Below are 25490 nucleotides of genomic sequence, written 5' to 3' on the forward strand. Positions count from 1 at the left end.
GTTGGCCTTATCCATGCTTTCTTTGCCCTTTTCCCACTAAGTGCAGACAATGCTGAGGCCAGGGAATTGTGAAGACTCAAGATAGAAAAGACCTGGTGCCTGAATCACCGTGTGGAGAAGATCAGCTTCCAACCCTGGAACACCATCTTGGACTGTCTTTTGAGGCAGAAATAAGTTTTCATGGTGTTTGAGCCTTTATACATTTGAGAATCTCTTTGATCCAGCAGGAAGAATTAACCCTAACTAATGGAGTGCTTATTAGGAGGAAAGGGACTTCCATCAAAACAGAACTACATATTTGGACGGTGGTTTTGGTGTTACATGCTCCTTTGTTTCTTCCTGCATACGGTGCAGAAAATGAACTTGTCTTTGAAAACAGGAAGAATAAGGGTGTCCTCCTCAGCAAGTACAGATCTTCCCTCACTTACGATGGGGTTATGTCCCGATAAACTCATCATAAGTTGAAAATATCATAAGTTAAAATGCATTTAATACATGAAAACTCCTGAACATGATAGCTTAGCCTAGCCTGCCTTTACTGTGCTCAGAACACTTACATTCTAGCCGACAGTTGGACAAGATTATTTAACACAAAGCCCAGTTTATAACGAAGTGTTGAATATCTCATGTAATTGATTGAATGCTGTACTGAAAGAGAAAAACAGAATTGTTGTCTGGATACAGAATATTTGTGAGTGTATTGGTTGTTTACCCTCTTGATCTCATGGCTGGAGCTGTGGCTAGCCCTGTCCAGCATCAGGAGAGAGTATCATATAGCATATCACTAGCCAAGGAAGAGATCAAAATTAAAAATTCGCTGTATGATTTCTAATGAATGTGTATCATTTTTGTGCCATCATAAAGTAAAAAAAAATCATTAAGTCAAACCATCGTAAGTTGGGGACTGTCTGTCTATATAGCAGATATGATTCTGTGACCTTAATTCAGGTGTCCCAAAATTGTCACAGTTCTTTATCTTCTGTAACTAAAACTAAATCTAACCTTCTACCCATTTTATACCAGGAAGGGTGGAAAATTTAATCCTCATCTCAGGGTTGTAAAAAAATCCTAAGGGTCTTAAGCAGCCCAGGAGCATCAGGAAGGATGCCGTGGTTATTCATTCACTTAACAACGAATGAGAGTATACCTCTGCCTGCGGGCTGAGGTAGCAGACCTCATGGGACATATGGTTTGGTGGTAGAGAAAGAAATTAATCAAATAATCACCCAAACAATGTGACTGGTGCCATGAAGAAGATGAAATAAATACTGGGAGAGCAATGGTAGGTTATTTGGTCTAATCAGAGAAGTAAAGGAATACTTCCCAAGACAGGGATGATTGGTCTTACCTGTAAGATTAAAAGAATGTTGCCAGATGGGGGAGAGTTTTGAAAGCAGAGAGGACACTATATGTAAAATCTTTTACCTGGATAAAGCTACGGTAAACAGGAAGGTCTGAGCCAATGTCTGTATGACTAGGGTGAAGAGGATGGTGAAAAATTGGGTTTGTAGAGGAGTAGAAATCTGGGTCATGCAAAGCCATTGAGGTTCTCTTAAGCATTTTTCTTTTTTTTTTTTTTTTTTTTTGGCGGTACGCGGGCCTCTCACTGTTGTGGCCTCTCCCGTTGCGGAGCACAGGCTCTGGATGTGCAGGCTCAGCGGCCATGGCTCACGGGCCCAGCCACTCCGCAGCATGTGGGATCTTCCCGGACCGGGGCACGAACCCGTGTCCCCTGCATCGGCAGGCGGACTCTCAACCACTGCGCCACCAGGGAAGCCCAGCATTTTTCTTTTAATCCAAAATTCTGTGCAAAAATATTGACAGGATCAGGGGCGGGTGCCCAAGATACAATTTCATTTAGAAAAGACCTCTTGAATACAGAGTGGAGAATGAATTGTCAAGTGAGAAATAATGTTAGAGCAGATATAGGCAGAACTGTTAGGAGGTCATTATTATTTTAGTTAATTAATTAACTAATTAATTAATTTTTGGCTGCTTTGGGTCGTCTCTGCTACGAGCGGGCCCTCTATAGTTGTGGCGAGCGGGGGCCACTCTTCACCACAGTGCACGAGCCTCTCATTGCAGTAGCCTGTCCTGTTGCAGAGCATGGGCTCTAGGTGCAGAGGCTTCAGCAGTTGTAGCACGCAGGCTCAGTAGTTGTGGCACGTGGGCTCCAGAGCGCAGGCCCAGCAGCTGTGGAGCATGAGCCTAGCCACTCTGCGGCATGTGGGATCCTCCAGGACCAGGGATCGAACCCGCATCCCCAGCACTGGCAGGCGAATTCCCAACCACTGAGCCACCAGGAAAGTCCCGGTATATTAATTTTAATTTTTTTTTTTTTTTTTTTTTTTGCAGTATGCGGGCGTCTCACTGCTCTGGCCTCTCCCGTTGCGGAGCACAGGCTCCGGACGTGCAGGCTCAGTGGCCATGGCTCACGGGCCCAGCCGCTCCACGGCATGTGGGATCTTCCCGGACTGGGGCACGAACCCATGTCCCCTGCATCATCAGGCAGACTCTCAACCACTGTGCCACCAGGGAAGCCCAGTCCCGGTATTTTAAATGTTTATCCAAGAGGTGGTAGTCACTTGGCTGGTGACGTAAATGGAGAAAAATTGAGAAATTTAAGATCTACATAGGAAGTCACATGGAGAGAAGTTAGTGATGGATTGGAGGAAGTGAGTTTCGAGAATGACACTGAGGTTTCCATTTTCACAACAGAATGGCTGGTGGTGCCACAAACTGAGGTAGGAAACTCTAGAAAAAAATTGTATTGGGGGGAGAAAGATTATGAGTTGAACTTGCATCTTCTGTTTCCCACGGGTTATCGTGTATGTGTCCATTGGGTCCATTTTCTAAGCCTGTCAGGTCTCTTGAATTCTAGCTATACTCCCAGAATTCTAATTTTGCTAGGCTCCCTCAATGACATCTTGTGACACAGCCTCTTATAACGACATGGGAGAGAGAAAAGTATACAAAAGTCAGGGTAAGGGATAAACCAAAGGCCAGCCTGTAGGGAAAGCTAAGTGTGGGTCTCTTACACACGTGGCTCACAAAGTCACAGACCCCTGTGTCTCTCCTTACTCCCCTGAGAACGCTGGCTTCTCAGAAATCACATTTGCACTAGGAAGTACATTTCACAACTCAGTGGCCCAAACGGCAGATTTTCTCACCCTTCTTATTCTCAGAAACAGCACCTCTGATGCTTCAAGGTAGGTAGTCTTGCAGCTACCATAGCTTTCTGTTCTTCAGCTGGCAAGAAACATGTGGAACTTGGGCATCCATGGTATTGACCTAGCTCCTCCTGGGCAACATACCCCAGAGGACATTTGGCATGAAGCACTCCATGGACACAGGTGTTCCATGACTGGCCTACTGCAACAGGGGCTATAGGGGGAGGGGCTGGAAGACAAGATTCCTTGGAGGAGGTGGCCTCAGGTGTCTCCACCAGTGGGCCTTATTCAAGCAAACAAAATGCTTTATGAAAAGCATTTATGTTTACCAAATTTTTAAAAATCATACAGGAGTCCACTGCCCTCACAATAGCATGTTGGGTCTTCCCTGGCCATCCAGTGGTTAAGACTCCACACATCCACTACAGAGGGCACGGATTCGATCCCTGGTCAGGGAACTAAGATCCCCTATGCCGTGCGGCCAAATAAGGAACAAAAATAGCATGTTATATCTCACATTATCAACCTAAAGATGTCTTCAAGATCATGTCCAAGTGAAAACAGCATAATCAGAGTTTACATGTTAAGTTTAACCCAGTCAGAGTAGAGAATGAGTCTTTTTTAATGAATTGGTTTTGATTGAACTGTAGTTGATTTACACTGTTGTGTTAGTTTCGGGTGTACAGTAAAGTGATTCAGTTATACACATGTATATCTATTCTTTTTCAGATTCTTTTCCATTATATGTATTACAAGATATTGAATACAGTTTCCTGTGCTTTACAGTAGGACCTTGTTGTCGTCTTCTTTAATGTGTTTTACTAACTGGCCAAAGTGATATGCAATGACTTTAAGATGCCAAGAGCCTGACTGTTGAGATTTGCAACAGATTGAATTTCTAGGAGGACATTACATCAAATCTACACATTTTCTCATGTGCTTGGCCCTTGCTTTATTTAATTTAGTTTTGTGGGGTTCAGTCCCTATCTCCTCTGACACTATTGCCTTTGTGACTCCGTGTGACAAACTTGAAATATCTGCATGTCCATATTCTTTGACATTTTGAAATTGACTGTGAGCTTTTTGAAAGAACTTTTTTTTTCATTATTTATCATCCATTATTTATTTGGATTAATTTCAAGCTGGATTCAGAAATTTTAACTTCAACTCAGGTGAACAGCAAAGTGATTCAGTTATACCCATACAGGTATCCATTCTTTTTCAAATTCTTTTCCCATTTAGGTTATTACTGAATATTGAGCTGAGTTCCTTGTGCTATATAGTGGGTCCTTGTTGGTTCTCTATTTTAAATATACTACAGACTTTTAGAAATTTTTTTATGGAAAAATAAGTAAAATGCAGACTACTATTTAACAATATTTTCAAATAGTAAGAGCTAGCAAGAAAGAAACCATTGCTTTTATACTAAGTTGATGTTGAAGAGTTTGAGCCTTGTATAACATGGGATGGCAAACAGCACACAAAGGTAAACACGTGCATGCAGGTGGGCAGGATACCAGCTGTGTGGACGTGATATGAAGGAAGCATCAGTGACAGTTCAGATAGAGCCAAGCGTGTAGCATCTACTGTTTTTTATTTTCTCTCTTGTTGAAAAAGCCATAACACTTGGTGTTGTGAAAACTAAATGAATCAATTGAGCGAGCACCCAGTGCATGGCTTGGAGTGAACATGTTAGGTTATAGTTAAGGCATATACAATGGACCATAGGTAGAGTCCCTATTTTACACTATCACAGTTTCCAACATTATATCTTATCATAGCATTTGGAGACTAATTCATCTCCTGTGCTCTACTTGCTATGTGTTATATTATGCATCCAGGTAGGTAATTGGAATAGCCGACAAAGGGAAGTCATCCATTGCCAAGAGTCAGTGCAGTAAGAGAGGGAGAGAGAGAGAGAGAGAGAGAGAGAGAGTGAGAGAGAGAGAGAGAGAAGGATCCTGCAGGCTTCAAAGGAACCAACCAATGTTAAACGTGGCTTGTCATCAGTCATGTTACTGAAGTAAAGCACACACACCTCGGTTCAGACCTTATGGAACAAGAGCAAAGTGGAATCCACAGACGACCCGGCCAGAGTGGAATATTCTCTTAGTCTGTGAAAAGCTACAAGACTTTCTTATTTAGGCAGATTTGGAAACTGGTATCAGAACTCACTGCCCGTCTTGTAGTTTCTTACATACATGACTGGTTTATTAAACAGTCTGAGCTCATTAAAATAATTGTATATTTCTCCTGCCACAGGTCAGATATTTCAATGTATTTCATTGATTCCGAGACACATTTTATAAAACATTTCGACACTGCTGAAACCAGAATGAGTCTTGTCATCCACAGTGTCTTTAAGCCAATTAAAGAAAACAGCATATTGAATTTGCCTTTTCCATCTCTTAACAGTATATAGGGAAGGCCCCCCAACTTCCTAATTACACTGGGGTAAAAAAAGAGGTTCATTCAGCTGAGTTGAGCACAGTCAGTGCCACTCTTTCACCTCCTCTCCTGCTGCGTCCACAGGACGTTGCCTTGGTGAGGTCAGGTCCTCAGGGTGCTCCCCCCTCCCTCCTTTGGGTCTCTCCTCCTCTGTTTGTTGGGGCTGGAAGGAAGGGTGGGATGTATGTTCCACTGTGTATGCTTGTAATTGTAACCTAGTGTATTGACACCATTAAATGAAAGCTTGTTGAATTAATTTACTTCTCACAGCAACACTAAGGTAGTATTACTAGCTCCACCTTAGAGAGATTCAGTCATTGCTAGGATTAGGATTTAACACTGTTTCTTGGCCACTAGGCAGAATCTTTTTTTTCCTTTTGCACATCAGTATTGAATTTTTTTACATCAGTTGACAGTGATGTGTGAGGATCCATGGACAAGGGTTACAGAGAATCACCAGGAGAGTTAAGGTTCCAATGCTCAGGAAGAGTGAAGCAGGGCCAGACCTGGGCTTGTCATGTGTCACAGAACTTAGAAGTCAGGTAGAAGAAGGGCCCACATGGAAGCCACTGAGGATAAGCCAGTGAGGGTCAGGGAAAATCAGTAGATAATGGTGTTTTGGAAGTTGACCAAAGGCAAGGGTTGGAGGAGGGGCTGACAGTACTTAGTGCTGCTGTGTCACATAAGTTGAGCACAGAGAAGTGAGTGAAGGTATCAGATCTGGTGCTGCGGGTGTCATTGGCAAGGAGACTTGGGAACAATGCTTCACATGCCTCAATACCTCCTGTATCTTTCAGGATAAAGGATAAAGAGATCAGTGTCCTAGAACCTACAAGGCCTGGCAGGGTTTCACTATCACCTCCCTCTGAGGCCAGATCTTTTTTTTTCGTTTTTCGTGTCTGACTTTGTTTTTTATTCAGATAGAATTGATATATAACATTGTATAAGTTTAAGGTGTACCACGTGATGACTGTATACATTCATGTATTGTGATATAATATATATACTATATGTAAATATAAGGCTCTGCTTCTCTCCGTGGCAGGCTTACATGCCTCTTTCTGTTCCCTGAACACACTGTCCTCCTTTAAATATAAAGTTCTTTCTGCCTGGAATACTCTTTCTTTCTCCCCATGTTCATTTAACTTCTATTATTTTTTTCAGGTCTAGCTTCATTGCTTTTTATTTCATACAAACTTCCTTGACCTCACGACCAGACCAAATATCTTATTATGTACTTAAATCATAACATCAAGTATTTCCTGTGTGCTAATTAATTATTGTCTCTTCCACTAAAGTGTATTCCATCAGGGCAGGGAGCACGTCTTTTTTTGTTCACCATTTTTTCTTCATCATGGTAAAAATGACTGTCTTATATTGGGAGTTGACTATATATTTGTGGATGAATAAATGGATACTATCTGCTTCTGCAGTTCATCTCATGTAATCAGTTTCTATCTTTTTTTTTTAAACATCTTTATTGGAGTATAATTGTTTTACACCAGTTTCTATCTTGATGTAACTTTTACTTTATGTAATCTGGGAAATGATGATTAATTTAAAGAAAATATTTAAAATTTAAAAAATATTATATCTTTAAAAAATCTAGTATAAGTCAATCAGCTATGATTATTTTGGCATTTATTGATCAAACTTTGAGATTGTTTTGGAGTGTTTCAACTACTCAGGAAGGACCCAGCTATCTACTCTTTTACATATAAATTCTGATGTCACTTCCTGGTCCTTTCCCAGAGTCAGTGGTTCTTAAAAATGCCATTCATCAGCCTTCTGCCCAGTCCCTCTTTTTCAGAATCAGTGGATCACACCAGTGTCACAAATGCTCCTTCTGTTTCTATGAGAGTCTGTGGCTGCTGCTGCTTGTCTAGGGCCATGTTGGGCCTACATGTGATAAAGCAGAGATTTCCTCGGGTGCCCTGTGGAGAGGCCGGCTGCTTACCAGGCTCCCATCTCTATGTCCAGTTGTCCACCACCAAAGGGGAGCTGTGCTCTGTCCCGCAACGAGCTGCGAGGGCCTTCCTTCTTGCTTCAGCCCCTGGGTGCTTTTGCCTCCATTCTGAGAGCACTTGAATTGTGTACCTATTCACCCAGTGCTGTCTCTACATCAGGCCCTATTTCTTTGTACATTTAGAGTATCCCATAAGCATTCTGCTACCTCAAAGTCTAATATTTCTGGTTGACACTAAACTCAATTTTAACACCTTAAAATGCATAATCCAACTCATTTGTTGTTAGTTAATCTCAGTATTCCTTGGGTAGAATCTCTCTACATGCCTGCCTGAAATGAAGTTGAATCTCCTAATTTCTTATTATTTCTTCAAAGCTGTGATATGCAAGCCCTTTTGAAATGTCTCTTTGAGGCGTCTAACCCCCTCTCCTTAGCTTGTTCAAAATATTTTCTTAACTTCACTTCCTTTTAAAAGACAGTGTGTCACGCAGTTTTCTCCTGGCCTCCAGTTTTACCAAATACCCTGCCATAGTAGCAAGCTAACAGAACACAAGTATTCCCTTAAACATACTCAAAGCTAACCCCCAAACAGATTTCCATTGCAAATGTATTTTAAGAAATAGGCTGGGGAGCCAAGAACTAAAATCTGTGGCCTCTGATGGATACATTTCCTTAGACTTACCTCCTAAACAGTAGTGCAGATATGCCCAGCTGTTTTATTTAAAAACACATTTGCAAAAAGAGAACAAGATCATTTTTATGACATCAAGTTCTATCTTTCTGAGATTAAGAATCATAAAAGTACAAAGTAAAAAAGATTGGAGAAAGAGGTGAGAAAATGTAAGAAGATAGTAAGGTAAATAAGGAAAGCAAGATGAAACTTAGGGATGGTTTCAAAACATAGCTTGTTAACTTCCCAGCTGTGAGACCTTGGACAAATCACCTAACCTCTCTGAACTTCATAGATAGTGTGAGGAATTATCTGTCTCATTATCTATCTCAAGGGTTGTTGTACAAATTGGATTAGGCAATTAAAGGGTTAAGCATATTCCTGGACATGGTAAGAGCCCAATAAGTTAGCTACTATAATAATAATCGTATAAAATCAGAATCCTAATAAGAATCTCGTTATAGTGTTACTATTCAGAAATTAAGATGTAGGATTATTTTCATTTGCACCAAGGGTGGTTGCAAATGTGGCTCTGTACTTCCTAGCAGCCGAAGTAAGTATAAAACAAGTAAGGTTGCAAACATCAAAAGATGTATATACTTAAATGCAAAAGTCCTGCAACACCGCTTCCTAACCAGCTTGCTGCAAGGGCTCTGTCTCTCTCGAAGTCCCCTCAACATTATCTGTAGTTCAAATAATAATGCCTGGTATGTCTGTGCACGAGGATTTTTAAATGCATTCAGAGATTGTGACCATGATACCAATTCACTTAACTGTATTGCTGAATTCACAGAGGCTTTCTGCCAGCATGAGTTTTCCTAATTAATGGACTTACTAAGAACACTGTCAGAATCAAGAAGAACATTGTGTATTTGTTGTCTTTTAATCAGAAAGGTTGAGAGAGTATTACTGAGGGAGAAAAAATGGTTAGCTTTTGTAAAAGACAGCTCTTGATTTAATGGCTTATCTTTCCCTCATCAGCAGCACCAAGAATATCTCAAGTCACAGAAGTATTACTTTTTTGAAGCAGGATTTGCTGCAGTAGAAGTGAGTGTCCAATTCCATGGCTGGCTCCACAAGGATATCTATGAAAGATTTGGGGCAAATCTGTGAAGCTTCCTGAGAGTGCTTTGCATAGGAAATGGCTAGATGCTAAAACTGTCATATTGCTGGGTTTTGAATGCCCTGATGGTAAATGATACTGGTTGTCGAAAATAACCAGATAGGTAGTAGTTTTATCATTCATTTGGTCCTTTTAAAACCCATACAGGTATTTTTTACTAATTCAATTACTGTATCATCTTGCCAACCCCCATTTTGCTGTAACCATGCTGACTATGTTTCATCATCTTTTAGGTAAAAATGTTATGGATTTTTCGGGGGGGTTATATTCGTTTTTGGTTGTAATGAATACTGCATGGGAGTGTTATTTGGATACTAAAAACACATCTTCCTTGTAGGGAACATCTTTTGAAAGGCCTGCTAACTCAGTCTAATCACTTGGATTAAGGAAGTAAGATGCCTTTGCAGTGACTTGGAACAACTTTCTTGACTTCCTGCAAAGAGGACGCTTTACAGCGTTTTTGGAGAAGTTAGTAAAACCGAATCTGACATCACTACCTAGCAGCAAGTGGTTTGTTCTTACCAAAGGAGGAAATTGCTCCCTGTCCGATAAGACACGAGTGAAGAGTATGCATTCATTTCTTTTCTTTTTGATTCAGTTTTACAGAGAAACATTTTTGCGGAGATAACCATTATTTTGCCTTTCAGAAGGACGCATGCTATTCCACAGGAATACGGCTGATTTCCAGATATGACCATGTATTTGTGGTTTAAACTCTTGGCATTTGGCTTTGCCTTTCTGGACCCTGTAATGATGGTTACAGGTAAGTACGAGGAAATTAATATTTCCTTAGTTATTTTGTGTGTGTGTGTGTGTGTGTGTGTGTGTGTGTGTGTGTAAGGTCATTGGTTTGAAATAGACATAAAAATAAATTAAGCATTGGTGACTGGAGGTGAGGAAGCCAGCTGTAAAACGGTCAATGTTATTGTCCCTCAGAGCGACATGGCTTGCTATGTGACAGAATACATTGTTTCTGTTTAAAAAGGCATACATATTTGGCCAAAAAATAATATCACGATTTAAAAGGCAAACATTGTCTCTCTGTATCTTGGTTTACAAACTGTTCAAGGATATTACAAAAGCTATTACTTAACCCTCAAAATATACAAACACAAGTTTATGAATGTCTAAGGAAACTTTAATGACAAAAGAAGTAAGTTTTTTGTCTTTTCAACAAAAAATGAATTTTTAAAAATCATAATATGGATTTGCTTGCATGCAAGCCACTCCCTCTTTTCGGACCAGTAGTTTGCTTCCTCAAATTTTGATTATGACTGAAATATTTTATTGAATATTTAGTTTATGGTAGTTTAAAATAATACAATTGGGTATTTAATTAAATATTAACTTTTTGCAAATTCGTATCACAGAATGTATTTTAAATCAAGGTTTCAGTCCCTTACAGTCGTTTTAATGATTATTTGCTTTGAAAATTCTTATGGGGGCGCCGCCCTTCCTGGGTGATGGGTAAATAGTAGAGCCTTGATGAGATAAAAATACTTAAACTCTTAAGAATCATGCAAATGCTGTATTCTATAGGAAAATATAGCTAATAGGACCTCTGGTACCTATTCATGTTTGAGATCTTTGTACACTTATGGTCCATTTAATGTACATTTCTTGAACGGTTTCAGTTTGGGTCATGAGTACATTTTTGGTTGATATATAATATTACTCCTTATGGTGTAGAATCTAAAAGCAATATTTTATTATTGAAAAGATATTTAAATGGTATTTTTGTAGATTTCCAAATAAGTTAAAAAAGAAAGAAAGAAAGAAAGAAAAGAAAACAGGAAAAATATTTTTAAAAATCTTGCTGATTGTAATTCACTTTGAAATCTTTTTTTGACTTTCTACTGCTCTCCTTTTCTCTAAAGGGCAGGGCAGTAGCTGCCTTTTGAGCACACTACATTGTTAATTTACATTTTGTGTAACCAAGGACAGTAGAAAGCAGCATGGATAGTGGATTTTTTTTGTCTGTTTTCTTTAACTGCAAAAACAGATTAAACATTTTTTATATAGGTACAGCATTTTGTCTTAGTACAGAAAATGTTTACCAAGTTACCATTCCTATAAAGTTGGTTATAATAATAAAAGCCAAATTGTAAAGAATAATACTCTTAATAAGGTAATAATATGTGTATTTTCATAAGTCAGAGTAAATTTCCATTAAAAATTCCTGCTCAGGAACTGTTGGAAAACATTTCTAAATAAGCGTCAAGAAATTCTGAAATATTTTGTAGGCCACAGAGCAAACCACCATAAAAATTTCAACACAGTCTATTAAGGATTTTTACCATAAGAAACATCTTTGAATTTATCATCAATAGAAGAGTATAAAATGATCTAGCAATCTTTAAACCAATTGGGCTGAATAGTTTATACTATAATAAATGTATCGATATACATAGATTTATTTTGAAAACCAAGTTTCACTTCAACTGCTCACATAAATATGGAGAGCAAACTTACTCATTTTTAGAAAAAATATATAGATATAATTATCTAGGTGTGCAAATGTTGTTTATCATACTTTGAAGTCTCCAGGGAGATTTTGGGATTCACTGTATAATTTTGGAAATTAGTAATTCTTTAAATGATATATTTTTCTATATTAGCAACCTATGAGTTGCATTATATGTTTTACTTTAATGTGTTCAACTGAGTTTAGTGTTTATAGGAAATATTAGACATCAAATTTATATTGTGAACTCTAAAGGCATAAAGAAATAGAGCCAAATGGAGAGTGACTTCAGTGGATAAATTGTTGCACAACTCGGATGTGTTATTTAATCTCTAAAATACAAACATGGACAAAGTTACACTTTTCCAGAGCAGAGGAACAATGCTGGTTGAGTTTTACATAAATGTCTGACCTATTTGTTCTGTGCCTCTTTGCCATGTTAACCAGAAACCAACACTTTGTTTAAAATTTCTAAATAATTCTGGGGGACAGTGGTGGTTTCGAGCATGCAGGTAGGAATGAGTGATCTCTGGCTCTAACAAAGTAGTGCCAGAATCTAATGCTTCACACCATAACAGCCATAAATACATGAGTTATGTGAGTTATGAGTCATAACAGTTAAGAGTCATTTCCTGGACATAATTTTTCATTTTTCCATCTACATAAAAAAGAAAGAGCTCTTAGTTCCAAACATGTACCTTGCCTTGCACATTGCAGGTATTCAATACTAATTATGTATTGAATTTGATCAGCAATCCTATTCAGTTCTAAATACAATGTAGAGTTTGAGGGTGGTGAGTATGATTATATTATACTGATTTTTTGGAAAACATTTTCCTGATACAAATCTGCCTGGGATTGTTACCTTCGCTAGACTTTGAAATGTCTTTGGTTAGAGGGAAGGTGAGGTGAAGTTAGGGGTCTGGCTTCCTTTTCCTCCCTTTCTCTACGTGACTGAGCACAGGGTCAGAGCCCTCAGCTTTGAGCTGGGTCTTTGCTCTGTTCTGGGCTACTTGGTATCCTTCTACCAGTGACAATAAAGTACTGTAAGAACATAGATATTTCTACACTGTTTGTATGCATATACATACACACACACATAAATAGATGAGTTTTATATATATATATATATATATATATATATATATATATATATATGAGTTATGTAATACACAAACATTATATATTTATGTATATATATTGGTCTGTCTATCATCTCTCTACTGGTTCTCCACATTTGTCTACTTTTAAATATTGGAGTTCTATGGTCCTCAATCTTCAGCCTGTTTTATTCTTACTTCCTAAACTCAGAGTTCCTTATCATCACCTACTATGTACTGATGATACTGATTCTCCATGTCCAGACTCACCCCTCAGAGGGTGGAAACTACCTCCTTTCCTTTTTTTTTTTTTGTTAGATTTTTGTTTTTAATATTTATTTAACACAACATTTTTCAACTCAATCATGAAACACAGATATATTGTTTCATTCCTAACTTTCTCAGTCAAACAGACGGTGATGTAGAGCTACTCTAGAACTCTAACAGTATTGAGGCAAAGTCTCTAAGCAAAATTATTTTAGCCTGTGTGCTGAGGGCTTATGGCTTTTTTCTTTTTTTAATTTTACTTTATTTATTTATTTTTATACAGCACGTTCTTTGTAGTTCTCTATTTTATATATATTAATGTATATATGTCGATACCAATCTCCCAATTCATCCCACCACCACCACCCCACCACCTCCTTTCCTAAATTTAATCTTGTTTTACTGTGTTGTGTTTTTGCAAAAAAGAAAAAAAGAGAGAGAGAGAGAGAGGGAGAAAGAAAATCTGAAATATATATTTACATGTTCCCCAAGTCCTATCATTTTACTTTGTAATGATCTCTAAAATCTTCGACCCTCCCACCTCTATTGACATCCCTTTAATTCACACCTTTATCCCTTTTCACCTGCAGTGTTGTAGTAGTATCCTAATCTGTCAATTTCTTTTCACACCCTACAGCTTAAAAATATAAAATAAAACTGGAAAAAACCCTCCTACATCCTTTCATTGCCTTGGTTCCTATTCTAAACTTTTGCCAGAACAACTGAGTCCACCGATGAGCTTGGAGCATGGCAGGAGCTGGGCAGGGATCTTTTTTTCTTTTTCTTTTATGATTGACTAAAATAGAACAAGCAGCAGGTAGTTTCAACACCCTGCCGCTCTACACTTCCTCAAGACCTCCAAGGCACTGCGCCAATCCTATTTCCCCTCTAAAATTCTCTTTCATCACTCTTGCCACAAAACATCTCCACTGAATTTGGATACATTTTATCACCTTTCCTTGTCATTTTTCACATACTATTTCAGTTTGCTGTTGTTGGCATTATTGTTTACCAATCAGAGCATTACGGCCATTGTAACCTGCATGATAGCAGAAACCGTCTTATGCCTTTTTTGTATCATCTGTGCTTGATTTCTTCCCAGACAGTGAAAAAGCAATGGGCATTTTTTGATGAAACTGCAGATTATAATAATAGAGGAGAAGGAGGAGGGTAAGAACATTTTCAGAAAGAAAGGACAGAGAGGGGAAAAACATGGAATGAAAAAACTAGACAGAGGCGAAGTGGAAGGTGGAGGCCATTGGACAATTTTATCAAGATTAAGTAGAATCATTTTAGATCTAGATCTTTACAGGCTTTGCCCTTCCTCCCCCCACCCCATTTCCTTCTTTCATTTCCTTATTTTACCTTTTCTCTGGAAAGAGCCTCCTGATTTCTTAAAAGTCCATAGATCATGCATGTTGTTTCTAAATTTTCTTTGACCTACTCTTTGGACATTCTCACTAGTGGCATTTCATTTGATGGGTCTGTTTTGTTCTTCAGATCCAGACGTCCACAGGAAGAAAAGTAAGGAATAGGGAGGGAGGGACTCATGTAGCAGGGGAATGAGACAATGGAGTCAGGTCCAGTCCTTGCACACACTGGCGTGGGTAGCACTTAACCTATTGCCCTGGGACTGTTTCCAAAGGCAGATGGAAAATGGCTCACCCTGCCAGTTGCATTTTGTGTGCACAGAAAGCCTGTAGGAGTCTGAGCATCATTTCTTACTAGATAATGTGATAAAGAATTTCAATCTGAGCAGGTAAAGAGCAGAGATCTGTATTCAGGTTGATGAACTTTGTTGATGAAGGTGCATGCAGCATTAATGTTACAGGGTTTTGTTTTCAGACCATGTGTATATAAGAGTTACTGGTGCAGAGAAAGAAATTCATCATCACTGCAGATCTTTGATCTTTTTCAGTCATCTTATAAGTCTATGGGAATTGTTAGACAGGAGAAAAGAATGGAAATTTAACTTAACCTCAGTTTAAACTTAATTTCAATCTTGTCTAAATAGTTTTGTCAGTACGAGACCCCCAACCACATACTAGTTGCTGATCACCAAAGAGTTAGCACTATGACTTTTGCCTGCATAAAAATAGTAGTCTTATAAACAACAAGGTCCTACTGTACAGCACAGGGAACTACATTCAATATCTTGTAATAACTTACAATGGAAAAGAATCTGAAAAAAATATATATATATACAACTGAGTCACTTTGCTGTACACCTGAAACTAACACAATAATGAAATCAACTATACTTCAATTAAAAAAAATAGTATTCTTATGGAAGGATAAAGAAAAAATACAATATTACAGGCTATTCATTTAGAAATACCATGTGATATCTATTTCTACACAATTCTGAAATATATAGAAGTAAAAATTACAGTAATTAATAAATTTTGTGTACATGGCTGTAATCAATATTTAGATAAGAAAATATTTAATTATTGCCTAAAATCTTTAATGTGCATTCATTTTATATGTCAATATGTTATTCCAATTTCAGTCTCTCAAGAGTATAGGGAATAGCTATTGTAAGCAGAGTATTATGTGTTCAGGAAAACAACAGAAACACGAAAAAATAAAGAAAGAAATGAAAACCTTCCTTCTCTTTCAGCTGGGGCAAGCATAAATATATATAAAGTTAGTGTTAGGGAAATAGTCAAGAATCTTTCATGTTCATTCACTTTATCTTCAATTGATTCCCTTCTGAAAAGATAATCAGCAAGATTATCAATGCTTTTTTTAGGTTCTTTACTGAAGACCCAAACTCAAACAAACTTTAACATCTTTTACGGTACATACTTACACAGTGTTGAAAGATTAAACATTCATTTCCTGTTAAAAATGAGACACAAGTATCTGAAGTGAAAAAAGTGACTTTACTAAAACTTCAATTTCTCCTATAAATATATCACAAGTGTGATAAAGTTGTAACTACATGTGATGATATTTAAATGAAAATGATTGCCATTCATATATTCAAAAATTTGCTTCCAACCAAAATGTGAGCAACTGGAGGAAATTCATCAACCATCTGAAAAAGTGATCTGCTGGAGAGCAGAACTTGAGTTGACGGCAATTCAGCATCATACTCAGAGGTAGTGTTAGGAAATGAATACATGGTAAAGTGAACTTAACAAAAATCACTGATAGATAAGAAGAAACTCTTTGCTTTGTAAATTAAAAAAAAAAATTGTCCTGATAGTCATGAAAATAGATTAGAGACACCTATACAAATAATAATGATGTATCGATAAAAGAGGTTATCAAAGGGACAAAATCAAGAAATAAAGTGTGGTCACCATGTTTTAAATATTTCCACTTAAAGAAAAAAACAATAATTTGTTTACTGATAAAAGAAATACTAAGCATCATAGGAAATGAGTCAGGAGCCATCCAAGTTGGAGAAAACCATGGCAGGTGGAACGAGAAATAATTTGGAAAGCAAATTCTATGAATAGTATGATCTGGATCCAAATCATTTTCCTTCTCTGATACACCATTTCCTCATCTACAAAGTGTTGTAAGCATTAAACGTGATAATATTTGTGACACTGCTTTGAAAACGGTGAGGTACTCTGCAAAGTTGTAAACTTCATTTACGTAATCCCTTGAAATCATAGCACACAGCTCTTTCCCGTTGAAACGTGATTCCAAATCACATCTCTTCCTTTGAGAGATTCTGAGAAGATAAGGTTTAAGGCCGTATGGAAGAGGAATAAACTCGTATAGATCTTTGAATGGTTTTAATTTTGTATCCCCTATTTTAGGGATTTTCAGACTCCTCTGGATTCTACCTTTTAAATAGTTTATAGATACATTCCGTATCACAACTCTGCTACAGCATCTTGACATTAATAGCCTGGAACCTTGTCTCCCTTCAGCTGTTACCAAGATAATCTTTGTAAAATGCAAAACTCACCTTTGTACATTCCTCCTTCAATGGCTCCCAGTTGGGATAGAGAATGTATTGATCCCATGATTTTGGTCTCAAGGTGTTTTGACTCAACATTTATGAATATAAACATTTAATTAGAATATACCAACATTTATAAATTTTTCTTGAAAATATATTTCACAGAAAAATTCCCCTCCATTAAGCTAGTTTAATTCCTTGAGTATTTTTTATATAACCTGATTAAATCATTACCAATTTTTCCATTTTTATTTTATTGAACTAATGTTCAACAGCATCTATTTTCATTTAATTTTTACAATCGCTATTAAATTCATGAATTTATTTTTATCCACGGCACATTTTATTGATTATAGTTTATGCCTGTGGGAATTTTCCTTTATGGTTATTTTTTATTTATTTATTTATTTTCTTGTGGTATGCGGGCCTCTGACTGTTGTGGCCTCTCCTGTTGCAGAGCACAGGCTCCGGACGTGCAGGCTCAGCGGCCATGGCTTACGGGCCCAGCCGCTCCACGGCATGTGGGATCTTCCCGGACCGGGGCACGAACCCGCATCCCCTGCATCGGCAGGCGGGCTCTCAACCACTGCACCACCAGGGAAGCCCGATTATTATTTTTCTAAGTGCAATTTTTCTTGTCAAACCACACAGATCTAAATTACCCAAAAAAGGCCTTAATTTTTCTATTTAGCCAGAAATAACATTTCATGTGTGCAGTTTTAGCCACTGTTGGTTTCTTTCGTTCTTTCTTTCTTTCTTTCTTTTTTTTTTTGCATTTCAATGTCACATAAAATATAAGTCATATAATATAATTTTTCACTTTGTCAAAGTTTAGTTTGGGAAGTACTAGCTATACTCAAATCTATTTTGTGTTGATATTTCTATTAGTAACATCCATTTTGTGATTGAGAACTCCTTCAGCAAGGTTCCTTTTTGAGATTTTGAGAGTTTTTGGTTATTTCTCAGGTAGCCAATGGAAACATTATTATCACTTATTAGTCTGCTGTATAGTCTAGCATTGGTATACTTTAATTCTCATTCATTTGTACCAACTTCTTACTAACTGGTGGAACAAAAAGCAAATAGAAGAATCAACACAAGTTTAAAATGTTCTCAAGGCACAGTGGTGGGTGAGGTCAAAATAAGGTGTCAAATCATCCTCCTTTGGTCTCTGTGCACTTAGGAAAAATGAAAGCAAATAGCATGGCACACACGGTTCTAATTTAATCCCTCCAGATTTCTCCAGCTTTATCTGGGGCCACTTTGTGACATGTACTATGTACTCTTGTAACTTTCATTTTCCTAAAAATATAATGCTTTCCTGTCTCCAAACTGTTACTCACCCCTCCATGTTTTCTTCCCTCCATATTTTTTTTTTAAACTGGGCAAATTATAATTGCCCTTCAAAATTTAGTTCAAAGGTCACTTCTCTGGGCAGCCCTCCTGCACATCCTCTGCTCTTTCACCCCTTTCACACCTGAACAGGTCCTCTTCTGACCTTCTGGGGATCTCTTTACCTGGCTGTTTCTCACAGTAGCTGGTAAGCTCATGTAGGTTTTCATTGGATCTCTTCTTATTTACCAGTGAGTTGAATGAATGGATGGTGTGTCAGTGCAGCCCAACCCTGTACATAGAAAATACTTAACAACTCAGGCAAACAATTTTAATTGTCCTTTTGTTGTTGTTGCTTAAGTGAACTATTCATGGCAAAATTTCTACATGATAGAAAATTTCAGGAAATAGAAGAAAGAAAAAAATTGCTTAAAAATCTTTGCCAATGGGCTTCTCTGGTGGCGCAGTGGTTGAGAGTCCGCCTGCTGATACAGGGGACACGGGTTCATGCCCCGGTCCGGGAAGATCCCACATGCCACGGAGCGGCTAAGCCTGTGAGCCATGGTCGCTGAGCCTGTGCGTCCGGAGCCTGTGCTCCACAACGAGAGAGGCCACAACAGTGAGAGGCCCACATACCACAAACAAACAAACAAACAAACAAAATCTTTGCCAACATTTTTTCTTTCTCTCTTTCCCGATCTTCCTCTCTTTCGATCACATGCTATGCATAAAATTGCATATCCTAAGTAAACCATGATTATTCTAGGCAACTTGAGAAATACAGAAATGAATACATAGGAAAATAAAAATCAGATTACCAATACCATCACCTAAACACTTTATGAGTATTTCATTTTACCAGGCTAGCTAAACCTATTTATTTATTCATTTCATGAACAAATATTTTATAAGTGTTTTCATTGTTCCATGAATTGGGCATACCATATCCCATTCTTTTCCTTGTGAAGTCTGTAATCTCAGTGAAGCAGTGGCTGCTTAGAGATGGGGTTTTAAATCTCCCAAATTCTTCAAAAGATTTCTCCTCGAAGTAATAGTATACCTCACAACAGATAATTATTTGTGTTCTCAATCTTCTATAAATTATAAATTATTCCTTTAAAATCTGCATATAGTACACTATTTAAGTAAAATCTCTATTCTTGCCAGACTACATTTAGGCCTCCATTCCAACCAGATTCCTTTGGAAGGCTTTTGGTTATAGAAGTTTGGGAGCTGCAGAACTAGGCAATAGCCTCAATTTGTTTTTAGTTTGTTTTGTGATTTAAACTGAAAATAAAAGATTTATTTGGAGAGAAATTTTAAACATACACACATACACACCACACAAACAAATCCTCAACTGTTTTTGGTGATCTTCCACAGTAATTTTCCAAGGTCACCAGTTCGTAAGGAGTAAGACTTGGGGGGAGGGGTTTGAGATTTCATGCTGAGTCTATCTGATTCTAGGTCTATTTTTTTCAGCCTTCTGAAAGGTCAGCTTAATAACCAGGTAATTGAGGACATGATGATTGTGGGCAAATCACAGCAAGACTGAAGGGTAGTTGGTAGTTGCTTAGAGGTCATTTGTGTGAAACATGCATTAATCCCCATGCACCTGATTTAGCTGCATGAGTGAACCATTGTATACTGAGCCACTTCCATATCCCTAGTGAGATCTAAAACTATAAAAAGCAAAGAGGCATCTTTAATTAATTTGTCTTTACTATGAATGCTGATGCCATGTTAATAATGCAAAAGTGATGTTGTCATCATTGTCTTGAAATGTGGTTAACAAAGCATAGCACCCAGTGTGTCTCAAGGTGAGAGATAGGATGGAAATAATGGATTTTCCCCGTCCCTAATTTGTTTTTGATATTACATAAAATGAAAGCCATTGAATAATGTACCAAAGTATCTAGATTTTTTTGTTGTTTTTGAAGTGCAAGGGAAGTAACTTGACATTTGTTAAATACTTTGATCATGGAAAACACATGAGGTTTTCATATTATTCCAGGAAGTGTAGGCACTAGACAATCTTTTCATGCTCATCCAAGAGACATATTAAATGAATCAGGTAGAGCTGTCTTACAGTTTGCCACTCCAGGAATAAGTTGGCTATAACTTAAGGGAAAGTGAAGAAAAAGTTATGTGTATTATTTGGTTACTCTGATGAATGTGGGCTGCCAATCAGATAATTCAGGCCAAATACTGTACTTTGACTTCTTAAACTTGAGTTTCCAAATCCCCTTTTTGGTTTCTAAACTAAGATTTTAACTTATGCCTAATAAACCCTGTCTTTTTACTTTTCGGTCATTTTATTTTCTTAATTTGCTTATTGATACTTCAGGTATGATCAAGATATATAATATCTAAGAAAACATAAATGAAGTGGAAGACATCAGTTCAGAGTTTTGACTGTAAGAGGAAGTAATGACATGAAGGAGACAGATGATGAAAAGAAGAGGGTCAGGGAGCTGATGGAAGTAATTTAAAGAGATAATTATAGAAATGTTAGATTCAGACATGCTCTGTTTTTTTTAAAGGTGTTGTTTCTTTTTTTCTTTAATTAATTAATTAATTAATTTATTTATTTATTTATTTTTGGCTATGTTGTTTCTTCGTTGCTGTGCATGGGCTTTCTCTAGTTGCGGCGAGCGGGGGCTACTCTTCATCACGCTGCACGGGCCTCTCACTATCGCGGCCTCTCTTGTTGTGGAGCACAGGCTCCAGACGTGCAGGCTCAGTAGTTGTGGCTCACGGGCCTAGTCGCTCCACAGCATGTGGGATCTTCCCAGACCAGGGCTCGAACCCATGTCCCCTGCATTGGCAGGTGGATTCTCAACCACTGTGCCACCAGGGAAGCCCCAGACATGCTCTACTTTTAAAGTGCTTAAGAAATTAGTCTTTGACATCTTGTCCGGAGTCCATTCTGAGCTTTCCAATTATGAAATGTGAGGAAAATTACCTTTTAATTTCTCAGCTTCATTATCTGTACAATGGGAATAATGGCAGTAGCTCTTAAATGAGATGATTTACTCCTTGATTCAGTTGTTTGTAGAGCCCCTGCTATGTGCCAGGAACTATTCTAAGTGCTGACACAGTGGTACATACAACAGAAATAAAAATCATGGTAAATAAAAATAGTGGTAAATAAAACTTTCACAAAGCTTATATCTTAGCAAGAAAGGTAACAAAAAGCCAAAGAAATAATAGAGAAATTTCAGATATTGATAAGTGTTCGGAAATGAAACAGTGTGATATGACAGAGACTGGCCAGACTTGGGGGTGAATCGCCCTTTAGACAGAGTGATCAAGGAAGGCTTCTTTGAGGAAGGGTCATGAAGCTACTTGTTGGCTGATGAGAATGTAAAGATTCAGGTGAAGAGGAACTGGCAGCTGGGAGGCCCTTTGGAAAAAGCAAACAATTGGTGGGTCCAAGCCACAGAAAGGAGACTGGGTGCTTGCAGGATGGTGAGTAAAGGCTGAGTGGTGTGTGGTGAAGAGGGAGAGAGAAACAGAAGGAGATAATTTATATTCACCCTAAGTGTAATGGGAAGAAGCCATTTGGAATTTTTAAGCAGGGAATGGTCAAATCTCCTTTCCATATTAAGAAACCACCCTGGTTGCCATGTGGAGAGTAGGCTGGAGGTGAGACAAAGCCTGGGGATTAGTTAGAGCCTGCTCAGTTGGTGGAAGGGAGATGAGTTGGGGACCTGGACCAAGCGTTGCCAGTAAAAGAAAAGGGCAGATCCACATGGGATCTGGAGAAGGTGCTGTGCAGAAGGGAAGTAGGAAGTTGTTCAGAATGACTCTTTTTTTTTTTTTTTTTTCCATGAGCAGCTAAGATGGGAAACATCCCAGTTGGGGGTAGACAATCCAGTGTCTGCTGTGTCCATGTGAATGCTTGAACTCTCATCAGGCATCCAACTACAGAAACCAAGAAGTCAGCTGAAGTTAAGAGTAAGAGGCTGATCAGGTCTTGATTGGAGCCATAGCTTTGGGAGTCGTAGTGCAGATGGGATTTAGAGCTGAGGGATCCACTATGAGGGAGTCAGAAGAATGTTCAGACGGAGAAGTACCAACACTCCGACTCTGAGCCCTGGGACACTGCATGTCTGAAGGGGTTGGAAGGAGGGGTTAGGAGAGGAGAGTCAGAAGGGGCAGTCAGTGAGGAAAGGAGAAGAATGTTTTGCTTGGGATGTTGAAAGAAAGAAGTGATGATTGTGAAAGGCTTAACATGTTTGCTGGCATATAATAAGAATCCAGTAAATTCCACTGAAAATCCAAATTCATGTCTCCTCTTGAAAGGTTACTGAACAGTGATTGTGAACATACTAACTATTGTCAAATATCCCCTTTTAACTTTAATATTATCACCAAAGAAAGTAGGAAGGAAGTTATAACAATATTTGGAAGAATCAAATATCTTCAATGTATGTATTATATATGTCTCTATATATGTTTATATGTATCCTTTGTTAGCTTAACATTAAAAAAAAGGTACAGGTTAAAATAATCTGTTTTAATAAAAACTATATAAAATGTATTGAGAGACTAATGAATTAGGAATTTAACTGACAATGTCTTGAAAAGACAATGCTCTGTTGAGTCCATTTTGGGGACCTTGTTTTGATGCATATTGATAAAAATATCTTTAAATATTATTTAAGCCAATATTTGGACAGGTTGGGGGTTTGTTGAGAGTTAATTTGTTACATAAAATGCTTATTTCTTTTTTTATTGAAATATAGTTGATTTACAATATTGTGTTAGTTTCAGATGTACAGCAAAGTGATTCAGTTTATCTATCTATATTAGATTATTTTCCATTATAAGTTATTATAAGATATTGAACATTGTTTCCTGAGTTATATAGTAAACCATTGTTGCGTCTCTATTTTATGTATAGTAATTTGTATCTGTTAATCCCCAACTCCTAATTTATCCTTCCCCCCTCCCTTTCCCCTTTGGTAACCATAAGTTTGTTTTCTATGTCTGTGAGTCTGTTTCTGTTTTGTATATAGATTCATTTGTATTATTTTCTAGATTCCACATATAGATACTATCATATAATATTTGTCTTTCTCTGTAAGAGGATTATTTCTAAATCAAATTTTAAATCTTTCATTTCTTTGAGAAAATTGAAAACAATTGGTTATCACATAGTCTTATACTGGGTAGAACCTAATAGCCTTGATAATTGTACAGGATACAAATAAGGATTTGTCTTTATGAGATCATACATAAATAAGATTTTAATATCAGGCTTGGCAGGTTTGCTTAGAGAGGATCTTTAGGGCAACTTATTTTTTGTAGTCACTGGTAGCAAGCTAACAAGAAAAGCAGTGCTTACCAGGTACTGCTCTCAACGTTTTATAAATGTGATCTCGTTTAACTTATGTACACAAACCATTATCAAGTCTAGCTTATACTCGTCTTTGTTAATTTGTTTCCCAATATATATCATAAAATGTACTGATTTTCGTGTCCTAAGATGAAATAGCTAAATTTCAGTTTCCTTGTTCTAATTTTAAGAACTAAGATTGAGCAAGAAGGAAAGGGAAGCAGCCCAGGGCCCCTCCTGTGTGCCTGGCCCTCTGAACGATGCTTTGCCTGCACCATGCTGGTCTCACCTCTTTCTACATTTTCTGTATTCAGAATTATTCAGAGTATCAAATAAATGTTCCAACAATTCTTGTTCTCTAGTCTTAATAGCGGATAGCAGAATTAAGGTTAAACCAAAAGAGTAAGTAATCTAAACATTATTGATATTTATTTTTGTATGATGGTGTTTTGTTTACATTGAAAAATGGGCACATTGAATGTTTTAGCAGTTTACTGTGATCTCTATCATGAAATCGTATTGAAAAGGCTCAGCACAGGAGAAAGTTGTACAGCTTTCTCTTCCGGCCCTGCTTCATTTTCATACGGATGTAAAGCTTAATTTAGGCACATCTGCTTCATCACACGTGCACACATGTTGGAAGAAAGCAGAAGAAGGGATGAGAGAAATAAGACCAATTTATTGCAGTCAGTATCTTTGTGCAGGGGAAATAGATAATCATGCATGTGACTGTAGCATCAGTGAATCAGAAAGCCTAGTTGCTGTAATGCAGAAAATCTACCTGTGTGTAAGTAGTAGGAAGATAAAAGCCTGGTAAACCTAAGTAATCCATTTTCAGATGTGTGAGCTCAATTATGGAGCAAATATGACTTTATTTGTCCATTGCTTCAAGGATAAAAGTTCGAATGAAGGAAATGACTTTCCATCTAAATAATAGAGGACTCAACATCCTTTCAATGTGAACAACTATTATGCTGCCTTGCTACCTGGTAACTTTAGAACAATGGAACCCATGAGTCCATCTACAGGTTCAAGAAAGAGAGGTTCTTACAGGGAGGAAGAACATTTGCAGGATGACCTACAACAGAAACTCACCAAAGCCTTTGAAACACAAGATTATCCTTGTTCTAAGAATAGAAGGTGGTGCTGTGTTGAGGGCAGCTAGAAGGCATGAATTAAAGAACCATTGGGATGACCAGTGAGAGACCAAAGGCAAGTAGAACCTCAAAAATCTGGACGTGGAGCAAGTCAGATAAAATATAAGAACTTCAAAGATGGGGAAATGAGAATAATAAAAATACCTTTAGTTGTCAAATGTAAAATTTGTGCCAGTTTTGTCACTTTCTATTTTTCAGGAGCATTGTAAAACTAAAGATATTTTCTATTAACATCAAGTTAGCTCTACGTGTTTTTCTCATCTATCTTCATTGGTCAATTTTCAAAACAACCAAAAAGTATATTATGTTCAAATAATCCAAAATGACTTTTTTGTTATCCTTAATAAAATGCCTTCTTTTAAAATAATTTTAAAATTTACATTTCTAAGTAGGGGTTGGTTACAGAAGATGGATGAGAAAGCACTTCATAAGGTATACTGAAATGAAATCATAAGTGATTCTTACTTTATTTAAGCATTTGGAAAACTATGGAGTACCAATTTCTGTTATTACTATTTTTTTAT

At 37.6% G+C, this 25490-nt stretch overlaps 1 protein-coding gene across 1 annotated transcript in view; it reads left to right on the plus strand.

Annotated features, from left to right (window-relative positions):
• Positions 1-10067: 10067 nt before the first annotated feature.
• PTPRC (protein tyrosine phosphatase receptor type C) overlaps positions 10068-25490 on the plus strand; it is a gene marked incomplete at both ends in the record, with an annotated part of 123802 nt that continues 108379 nt past the window's right edge. The window contains one exon of the mRNA XM_079724016.1: positions 10068-10140. Within this exon, the coding sequence (XP_079580142.1) occupies positions 10068-10140 (73 nt within the window). The remainder of the gene's footprint in view (positions 10141-25490) is intronic.

This window comes from Hyperoodon ampullatus (genome assembly GCF_949752795.1).
Source record: "Hyperoodon ampullatus genome assembly, chromosome: 2".
Classification (NCBI taxonomy): Eukaryota; Metazoa; Chordata; class Mammalia; order Artiodactyla; family Ziphiidae; genus Hyperoodon; species Hyperoodon ampullatus.